The sequence below is a fragment of the Mesitornis unicolor genome, unplaced genomic scaffold, assembly GCF_000695765.1.
Source record: "Mesitornis unicolor isolate BGI_N332 unplaced genomic scaffold, ASM69576v1 scaffold47457, whole genome shotgun sequence".
Taxonomy (NCBI): domain Eukaryota; kingdom Metazoa; phylum Chordata; class Aves; order Mesitornithiformes; family Mesitornithidae; genus Mesitornis; species Mesitornis unicolor.
This window is the reverse complement of record NW_010199405.1, coordinates 1-10,360: the sequence shown is the minus strand read 5'-3', so window position 1 is coordinate 10,360 and position 10,360 is coordinate 1. Positions and strand designations below refer to the sequence as shown.

The window sequence follows — 10,360 nt, the reverse complement described above, 5'->3', positions numbered from 1 at the left end:
TTCCTGCTGCCCTGCACCAATAAATGGGTTGCATCTGTGAGTATGGCTTAAGCTAAACCAGTTGACATTTGAAGGCGCTGCTGGGAAGAGAGATGAGTCAGAGGGATGTGGGGCTCTCCTAATTGGACCTGGGAAGCTGTTTGAAGCAAAGAGGCAGCTGAGAACTTGGCCGGAATAGAAACGGGGGCAGAAGCCATTGAAGTGGAAATGCTGGAGGCGCTGGCTGGCCCAGAGAGGAATGGTTCAAGTAAGGCACAGCCTGAGCGAAGGTGTGCTGTGTCTTGAAGGCAAACATGTGAAAGCTCTGTGGCAGGGCTGCAGCTGGGAAATAAGCCCAATCTCTTATTTTTTTCCCCTTTTTTCCCTGAATCATCCTTTTTCTGGCTGGTTCCAGCCCTCCTCGTTCTGTTAGCACGGAGAAACCATGACCTGTCGTGCTTGTTTCCTCAGGCCAAGGCAAAGGCAGCGGCAGTACGTCCGCAGCACGTGGCTGACGGCTCCCAAGAACACTTGGCCACGCTACAGCAAGACAGGTGAGGCTTAGGGTGCCCTCTCCCGAAGCACCACGCTGCCGAGGCACCTCGGTCCCGTGCCCTTTTCAGCACAGGCAGCTGCTCCTGCCAGCCTGACTTTCCTAGAGCCTCCATGCACAGAAACCAGAGCTGCTTTCATCCGCTGCTGGGCCCAGGCTTCACGCTGGCTGCTGCAGAAAAGGAACTACTCATCAGCTGATGGAAATGCCCCCTTTCTCAACAGGGAGAGCTCTGTTGTATTGTGTCTTAGCATTTAGGCTTTTTTCCCCCCATTTGGGTTTTTTTTCCCCCTAATTAGAGGTAGCAGGTGATGAAAACTTCCCTTCTTAACAGCGGTGTTGCTGGATAATGAAGAAATAACTGTGGGAAGAGCAAGCTGCCTGGGCTGCTGGGGTAGATTTCGGACTTTGGCTCCTGAGAGGAGGGAAATAAGTGAAATTCTGTGGGAGTTTCTGAAAACACGTCTGGCTTTTGGACATGATGATGTGGATGAGCTTTCAGTATGATATTAAAGCAGAAGAGCTTAGTACCCACTCTCATGTGCACTCTTTAGGTATTGCCATGCAGCTGGTGGACACCAGGAGGGGAGTGCAGTACTTCACCTTCGAGCACCATCGCGAGTACCAGCAAGTGCAGTTCAAGTTCCTGGATGCCGTGGAGTCCATGGACCCCAACAACATCGTGGTACGTTGGGAAATGGGGTTGCCTGTGCTGTTACCACCTGCGTTGCTGCAGCCCCTTTCCCTGCCAGGGGAGCTGTGCTGATGCATCCCAGGGTTTTGTTTTTTTGCCAGTCTCATTTCGAGCCCCATAACCCCATGTCCTCTCTGTGCAGGGCAAGGTAGCATTGCTTCCTGAGCCCTGCTTTCACCTTATTGATAAGTGACCATCTCGCTGCAAATAATGGCCAGGGACTGTTGGCCGAGCCTCTGTGTCTCTCCTAGGGACATGCCAGGTTGCCATCTGGGAGATGGGCCTGCAGGAACCGACCGTTTGGCTGGAAAGATGGGAATAAAGCTCCCTTGTCTGGGCCTTTTAGCTGGGAAAGGGAAAACATTGTATAAACTGATCTGTAAATGGGGTTCTAAACTAACAGCTGTTCTATTTATAATCTCCTGTATGGATGAAAAATGTGTCTTTTCTCGGTGTTTCAGCAAAGCGGTCTTTGTGCTGAGAGTTCTTCATGCGTGTCCAAGCTCATTAAGCTGTATGGTAACATTTATAGTTCGTAGCGATAAGCAGCAGTAAAATTGCTCTGCACCCTACTGAACCATAACCGAGGTATTTTTGCTCTGAAAACCCTGGCCACATGAGCTGGGCTGCATGCCCTGGGGAAGTTTCTTACAGAGGCCATTTTTTCACTAAATCAAGTTTACTTCTTTCTGCTTTCATGCTCCTTACTCATGACCACTGCTCTCTCCAGCTCATCACCGCTGCCTGGGCTGTGAGATTCACTTTAAATGATGCCAGGTAGTTTCTGTGAGGCAATGACCAACTCCTCGGACAGCTCAAATATGGTCTCACATTTTAGTCTTTATACTCTGTCCTTGTTAAGCAGAAGATATTCCCACAGCTTTAGTCTTTCAGTTTTCTTTTGAGGCTAAAACCTCACAGGCAAGGCTTTGCCGACACCAAAAACACTTCAAACCCCGCACTGGTTTATCTCTGACAGCCGCAGTTTCATGTGGCTGGAGCCCAACTCTGCCTTGCTGCTGTGGTTTCAGCCTGCAAAACGTGATTTTTTGGAGGCTTCTACTCAGTGGTTTTCTGCTCTTGCCAGTGGGTTAAAAGGGGTTTGTTGGTGTAGTTGTAAGTGCACGAAGAGCCCTTTTTCCTCTCACAATGGTTGTAGATGCTCCATCTCTCCCAGAAAGGACTAGAAAGGAGCTTAATAGCAAGCGAGGAAAGGGTAAAACACCAGGCAGGTGGCACTGGGACAGCCCAGGACATAAAAGCTTTGTGGTGGTCACGCTGGTCACCACCCTGCACATGTACAATTTCTGGAACTTTTGAAGTTGTATTTTTCAGTTCTGGGGGAAAAAAGATCCCCAGACTAAACTGTGAGATCTGAAGTAGCTTCAGTATTTTCATACTGAAACAATTTTAGCTACTTGAAGAAGTAGCCCATTTATAATTAGTGGATGCAGAGGTTTTCCTGTTCTGAAACTTGGAAAAAACCTATTTTTAATCCATTACCATGCAGGAGCTGGGTCCTGGAGTTGTAATAGATGTGTGAAAATGTCCTCTTGGTACCCAGAGCAAGCAAAAGCCTGACCAAAAGTTAAGGGATAGAGAATAAAACAAAGCCATCATTGTGCATGCTGCCTGCACCTCAAATATCATGTGCAGTTCTGGGTCCTTGCCTTCAAAAGGGCACAGTGGAGCTGGGAATGATTTGGAGGAGGAGAGCAATGATGCTCAAATGCCTGGCATGGCCTGGCCTTGGCTCTCTGTTGGTTTGGGGTGGGATTTCTTCACCTTCACCCCCAGGGGCAAGAACAGAACTCTTTATGGTGTGGTTTCAGGGCGTTTGCTCCCTGCTTACAGCAGTAACCAAGCTCATGCTCTTCTGCAGCTGCTGCTCCAGATGAACCCATACCACGTGGACTCCTTGCTGCAGCTCAGCGACGTGTGCCGGATGCAGGAGGACCAGGAGATGGCCCGGGACCTCATAGGTAAGAGCTGAGGTGAGAAGCAGATGTCCTGGTGTGGGTCGCTTATCAGAGGCTTTTGGTCCAGGGTTGGTTTTGTTTCCAGCAGCAAACCAGAAGAGTTGGTTTGGGTCCATGCCACGAGTGCTCAGCCTTGTATGATCCTGCACACCAGCAGCATTTGCTGGAGGCTTTTAAACAGAGCTGGACATGCTTGTTTGGGAGAAAACACATCAGCGTTCACCTTCAAAATTAAGAGAGGGGTTTTCTGGACATGGAGGGGTCCCACCTGCAGGATGTCCCTTGCAGGAGGTGGCTTTGATTTAGTAGCTATGAGATAGAGCAGTGCAAGGGAGGCTTCAGGAAGCCCCCCCACTCTGCAGTGACCCTGCCTGACCCCCCAGGCCAGCCTGCCTTGCCTTCCTCTGACCCACACATTCAGCCCACACACTGGGCTGTGCTCCTCAGGACAGAACAGGCTGCATGGGGACCAGAGGCATCCTGCAGGACTGCTACCCCTCGGGTGTCAGATGTGCTGCTTGGTAACCAGGACATGTGCTCTCCAGCATGATTGGAGGAGCCAGAGGTGAAGTGAGGACAGGATCTTTGGCTTCCCCATGTGAGGGCGGCTGTGGCAGAGGCAGCCATGGCAGCCCCGATCCCAGACCTCCTCCAGAAGTTCCTTTCCACAGCCAGAGCCTGCTGTAACGCCTGCAGACGGGAACAGGGCTCGCTTGCCTGGATATCTGCTACAACCACGTGCCCTGAAGTAGCTTTGAGCCTTGCTTAAGTGTGAAAAAGCTTATTTCATGGGTGCCAAACTCTCAATTATCAGTGTCATCTGGGCTAAATCAGCTGCTGTTTGGTGGGTTGGGGCAGTGGCATGCCCTGACGCTGTCCTTGCTGTCTGCAGAGCGGGCGCTGTACAGCCTGGAGTGTGCCTTCCACCCCGTCTTCAGCCTCACCAGCGGGACCTGCAGGCTGGATTACCGGCGGCCAGAGAACAGGTAGGCAGCATGCCCCGCATCTACTGGTGTGCCCTGGCCTACTTTGGACGCCGAGACCCAGATTCACCACGTCTGCTGTGTCATCTGTGGTGGCAGGGGGACCTTGAGTGTCCCTTTCTGTCCAAACAGGCTGTGCCCCATTGCAAGGCAGCAGTTGGGGTGCTGGGCTGCAGGCAGCTCTTGCAATCAGCTTCCTTTGCAAAGCATCCTCTTCCCTGAGCAGCTTCTCTGTTAACTGTTCCTCCCCGTGACATCTTTCTCATGCAATTGGTACCCCTTAGCCATGCACTTATTTTTGTCACAAAAATACTCCCTGTGTGTTTACATCTGTGCTTGGTCGCTGCCTGTGCCTGACTTTGTCCCCAGCACTCGTGCTGCTCCCAGCCTGGCTCTTTATGTAATGACAGCGCTGCAGCTGCGGGGAAAGGTGACTCTATTCTGGGAATTTTCCACTCGGCTGACCCGAGTCGTCTCTCCCAAACTGCTGTACCTGGAGCTGGCTCAGATTTCCAGTACCCGCTTCGTGCTGTCTGTGACCTGAACGCTGCCATCTGTGACACCAATTTGGGTGTTGGTCCTGCCCCTGTATGCACTGTGCATGCTCTGTGCCACTGTCCCACACATCTGGGTGGACTGGGACGAAGCACAATGCAGACCCTGTGGATTTACGTGTTTCTCTTGTCTGGAGTTGTCTGCGAGAGCGCAAGGCTGTGGGGCCTTGGGGAGCAGGGTATGGGTTTGCTATCCCTATACTTGCACAAAGATATTTAAATATAGGAGATGGGAATGTAGGGGGCTGTGTCACCCCATGCTGCTCCAAGCTGGGTTCCCTGGACCCCCTGGCTGCACTGCGGTGCTGATGCTTGGAGGGCGAGGAGCTGGGGCTGACCATGGGTCCCCGTTCTTGAGCATCACAAGGGGCTGCTCTCCACATCTGGCTTCTAAACGTTTCTCCTGTTCCCCATGCAGGGCGTTCTTCCTGGCTCTCTTCAAGCACCTGATCTTCCTGGAGAAGAGAGGCTGTCCCCGCACAGCCCTGGAGTTCTGCAAGCTGATTCTGAGGTAGGTGACCCCACTGGGGGCTGCACCCCCTTCCCTGTGGGATGGGGCTGGGTGATTCAGGTTTGGGGTGAAAATGCTTTGAACAACGCATGAAACTTCACTGGGCTGGGGCAGAAACCCCAGAGGTTTCCTGCTGCTCTCAGCCACAGTGAGGGCTCATTTCCACCCCTTACAGCTGCAGTGTCACAGATTGGTTTGGGGCACACGCTCTTACCTGTGCTGCTGCTTTAAAGAGGGTGATGGTTGCAAAGGATGACACCAGGGTGGTCTTTGCTCTTGGCTACTGAGCTGTGGGCCTGGCTGGTCCATCTATGGAGTCTCTGCAGAGCAGATGTGCAACAGTGGCTTCAGCCTGGTTGATTTGTGGCCATTGGGCCTCCTCTGGGGTGGTGGCAGGGGACTGTCACCCTCTGCAGGGACACAGGTCGGACAGGGCACTGCACTGTCACTGGGCTGTGGATAACGATGGTGTTCCCGTTACCTCTGTGTGCTGAGTCACGGGAGCTCGGGATGCTCACGGGAAGGTCTGGTTTGAGAAACGGGGCCAGCCACCTCTGCTCCTGTCACTGCTTTTGTTTCTTCCCCTCCTGCTCACCTCCCTCCAAAGCCTGGATCCAGAGAACGACCCGCTGTGCGTGCTGCTGCTGATCGACTTCCTGGCCCTCCGAGCCAGAGAGTACAGCTTCCTGACCCGCATGTTCCAGGAGTGGGAGGTGAGCTGCCACTGGGAAGCACTGGGGAGAGTAGGGGCAGAGAGAGGGGAGCGAGCTGGGTCCTGGGGCTGTCCCCACCTGGGCTATGCCACAAACCCTGAGGTTGCTGTAGCCCTCTGAGGGATGATCACGGCCAGGCTGGCATCCCAACACCCGTAAAAGCCGGGGCGTTTGTTCTTGTAATCCTGGTACCCTGCAAAACAATTGCACCAACTCCAAATTGCTTACTCAGTTGTGGGGGCACCAGGCCAGCGGCTGGAACGTAACTTAATCCAGCAAGCAAGAAACCCCCGCTCTGTGTGCAGCCCAGCCACATCGAGATCGTTCTGCATAGCATCATTTCCCGGTAAATCTCTCTCTGATCCTGCAGAGTCACCGGAATCTGTCCCAGCTGCCCAATTTTGCCTTCTCCGTGCCGCTGGCCTATTTCTTCCTGAGCCGGCAGGAGGAGTGCTCGGAGCTGGAGCTCAGCCAGGCCCGGGAGAGAGCCACCCAGCTCATCCAGCTCGCCTTGATCATGTTCCCAAGCGGTGAGTCTGTCCCCACCGGTAAGTCCATCCCCGCAGGCTTCCTCACTGCCTTCATCTGCCAGAGCCAGGGCTGGGCTCCAGTGTGGAGGCAGCAGTTTGCCTGCGGGTTGCAAACGGTGTTTGCATCCACCCAGAGGAGAGGGGAGTGCTGATTTGAGGGGTGACACAGCTCAGATAGAGGGGCAGGTACTCAGAGTGCGAGTGTGCTGTGGCAGCGGTGGGATTCAGCCTTCCCACCCCGCACCATGGCAGGAGAACGATGAGACCCCACAGCCATGAACTTTCCACGTGTTGGGAAGAGCTCAGCGACTCCTCTCCCTGCCGTGTCCCCTCCTCGGAGCAGCTGATGCCCCTCCATTAGCAACGGTCACGGGCGAGCAGAGGAGGCTGAGAACCCAAGTCTTGGAGCAGGGAAATGTTTCACCCCAGGGGTGCCCAGAGCAGAGACAGTGAGTCTCTCTCATGGCTTCCCCCCCAGGCACTGCACGGCTTTAGATGTGCTCTCTCCGGGCGCCCATCGCTCTTGCTTTCATCCAACGGGTGCTGCTGTCCATGAAAGGAGATGCACAGCGCCTGCGGGCCCAGGGGAGGTTGGGTATTTATAGGCAGGAATAACCAGCTCTCAAACAGAGCTTTGGTTTGTGTTGGCTGGGACCATCTTTCCTTGCTGCTTGTCACGGTGACTGAAATAAAACCCTTGTTCCAGTTCAAAGGCCGGCAGCGTTAAGTGCAGAAAAGTGCACCTTATTTCACTGAAGGGGAAGTTTTGTTGTGCTTTTTTGTTCGCTCTGCATCTGTTTCCATCATCCATGTGGAGATCAAAATGCAGCGTGACCCCGGCAGTGTCCTCACACCCTCCTTGCGTGGGTCCTTAGCACCCCTGGGGTGCTGACCCCTGTCAAACACGAGCTCTGTCTTTCTCCTGCAGTTCTTATGCCGTTGCTGGATCACTGCAGCGTGCAGCCCGACGCCAGGGTGGCCTCCCACCCCTTTTTTGGGCTGAATGCTCAGATAAGGTAAGCCCTGGGGATGTTCTTGCTAAAGGGAAGCGATCGATTTTTGTTGCCGGGGCTTTTGCTTGCTCAGGCAGCTAATGGAGTCACAGAGCCGCCAAGGAGAATATTTGGGTTTCCTGAGCAGGCTTTTGGGTGCTTTGGTAATGGATCCCCATAATGGGCAGCCGAAAACACTGACAGACCCACCCTGCTCACCGCGAATGGGTCAGGAGTTCACAGCAGGGCCTGTCGGTACGTGTAGCGAGAGCGTGCGTGCTCTCGGGGCAGGCTGTCTCCTACCAGTCTGGATTTCCTTGCCACGTGGTCCTCTTAAATGCCATTGGTTTCCCCCCTGGGGTCAAGGCAGCACTCGCTTTCATCTCGTGGCCGCGCTGGTCCCAAAAATAGACAAGAGGTGGTAAAACCGGTGAAGGTAGATGGGAAACGGGAGCCTGCGACTCCTTTCCTTGTGTTCCCACGGGGCAGAGACAAGGTTGGGATGGTGGAGATTGCCCCGAATAACCAGTGTCTCCCATAGCCAGCCTCCTGCCTTGAACCAGCTGACGGCCCTCTACGTGGGACGGACACACGCCCTGTGGAAGGACGCGGCCGTCATGGCTTGGCTGGAAACCAATGTCCACGAGGTCCTGCACATGGTGGACGCCCGGGACCCGCTGGTGGAGGAGTCTGAGCACAGGTGAGCGTGGCAGGGGGAGGTGAGCGGCTCTCAGAGTGGTTTGGGGGCTGAGACACCAGGATGGAGGGGGCTGGTGGGTTCTGCAGGTGAGAGGAGCTCAGTCTTGGGCTGCAGCAGCTCTCAGAGCCCCACAGTGTCAATGGTGGGGCCGAGGAATGCAAAGGCTGTGCTTCCCTATATTGCATGAGCGTGGATGAACTCCTCTATAGGGAGCATGTGCCTTGGAAATGACTCAGGAGGGTGGAGTGGGTGCTGCTGGTTGGGAGGCAGCGATGGTTGCACAGCTCACAGCCATTCACTGCGCTTAGAAACACCTTCCAGCTCCAAGAGAGGTGCAGGTCTTGTCCCAAACCAGAGCCAGTTTGCTCTGCTGGCCCACAGATCTGTGCCACGTCCCTGGGCTGCTCTGCTCCTTCACAGAATCACAGAATCCCAGATGTTGAGAGTTGGAAGGGACCTGGAAAGCTCCCCCAGTGCAACCCCTGCCAGAGCAGGATCACCAGAGCAGTCACACAGGAACACGGCCAGGGCTTTGGGTGTCTCCAGACAAGGAGACTCCACAACCTCTCTGGGCAGCCTGGGCCATGCTCCATAACCCTCACACTGACAAACTTTGGCCTCATCTTCAGCTTGACCCTCCTGTGCTCCAGCTTGGGACCATTGCCCCTTGTCCTGGCATTGGACATCCCAGAGCAGAGCCTGGCTCCTTCCTCCTGACACCATCTGAGCTCAGCACTCTGGCCTTGTCAGACATGGTGCATCCCCAGAGCCAGGGACAGGAGCTGACGCTGCACCCAGAGAGGCAGAAATGCAGAGCTGGCGGTGCTGAGGTGTGCTCAGTGCCATCCTCTGTCCTTCTCCCTGGCTTTAGGAGGAAGATGCGGTACCAGAGTGCACCCAGGAACATCTACCGGCACGTCATCCTCTCGGAGATGAAGGAGGCCACGGCAGCTCTGCCTCTGGTGAGGGGCTCTGTGATGGCACTCGCGTCCCTGCTGTTCGTCATATCTCAGACCCCAGCCACGGGCCTGCCTGGCCTCAAGTGTCCTCCTCACTTGCACCGGGGCCTGTGTGGGTGTTTGCTCTGCTTGTGACACAGCCCTCACCCCTTCTTTCTTCTCTCCCCCATGCAGGAGGTGACCTCGCAGCCGGTGATGGGCTTCGACCCCTTGCCTCCACTGGACTCCATCGTTTCCTACACCAGACCAGAAAGGTACCTCCTCCACCCATGGTTCCTGCACTGGCACAACTGGTGCCTTCCCAGCGCCCATCTTGCAGCCCTGGGTTGGACACATGTGGATGCTGGGTGCTGATGTCCCCCTTGTGCAGGCAGGACTGGTCCTGCTGCTCTCCCATGGTCATCGGCCATAACACAGCCATTAGGGCAAGGATTTTGCCAAATTTTGGCTGTTTCTTTGAGGGGACCTGGAGTAAACCCAGATTTAAGCACAGCTGACTCAGCTCAGAGCAAACCTGGCCGTGCTTTTAACAACTGCTGGGTTTTAATGAGTCACTGATGGCACAGGGTCAGCGATCACCATGAGTCCCCCAAACCCTGCATTGGGGCTGGCTCGGGGGATGTCCCCGCGCTGGGCAGCACAGTTTTCTCCCCATCGTCTCTGCGCTGTCTCAGCAGCCAAACTGCCCCCTTAACCATGCTGTGACCTCTGTCTTCCAGGACGACTCACCCACCCAACGAAAGCACTTTATCTCTCTTCTTCCGCTCGCTGCTGCCCAATTTTAACCTGCAGGGGGACATGCGACACAACGGGGACGAGGAGGCGGGCGCAGGGCAGGACCTGAACCAGGGGGTGAACAGGCTCATGGCGGCCATGCGGGACATGCTGGCCAACATCCAGTTCCAGGAGCCGCCCCGTGACGACAACCCTGAAGGCGACGGGGACTGGGACTGAGCCCAACGTGCACATTTCCCCCCCAGAACCCTCTCTAATTCCCCTCCTCGGCTTGTGTCACGCTCCAATAAAGTCACACAAACCTGAGGTGCTTCTGATGGGCTCTGGATGAGGAGAGGGGGCTCAGGGCATCGCTCAGTGGGGGTCCAGAGTTAATCTCCAGCAGCTGGCACTCAGCCCCAAGTCAGCTTAGTCCCCTCCTGCAGGCACATTTGTGTCCTCTTCCCCTCCCCATTCTTTTATTTAATACCCAGGGAGT

The 10,360-nt window shown here is 55.0% G+C and overlaps 1 protein-coding gene across 1 annotated transcript in view; it reads left to right on the top strand.

Moving 5' to 3' along the window:
- Window positions 1-10,182, top strand: part of TCF25 (transcription factor 25 (basic helix-loop-helix)) — a gene marked incomplete at its 5' end in the record, with an annotated part of 16,193 nt that extends 6,011 nt beyond the window's left edge. Inside the window, 12 exons of the mRNA XM_010189430.1 lie at window positions 451-533; window positions 1,087-1,217; window positions 3,154-3,208; window positions 4,098-4,191; window positions 5,161-5,253; window positions 5,861-5,966; window positions 6,337-6,496; window positions 7,425-7,512; window positions 8,030-8,188; window positions 9,060-9,150; window positions 9,322-9,401; window positions 9,867-10,182. Of these exons, the coding sequence (XP_010187732.1) occupies window positions 451-533; window positions 1,087-1,217; window positions 3,154-3,208; window positions 4,098-4,191; window positions 5,161-5,253; window positions 5,861-5,966; window positions 6,337-6,496; window positions 7,425-7,512; window positions 8,030-8,188; window positions 9,060-9,150; window positions 9,322-9,401; window positions 9,867-10,101 (1,375 nt within the window). The remainder of the gene's footprint in view (window positions 1-450; window positions 534-1,086; window positions 1,218-3,153; window positions 3,209-4,097; window positions 4,192-5,160; window positions 5,254-5,860; window positions 5,967-6,336; window positions 6,497-7,424; window positions 7,513-8,029; window positions 8,189-9,059; window positions 9,151-9,321; window positions 9,402-9,866) is intronic.
- Window positions 10,183-10,360: the final 178 nt, after the last annotated feature.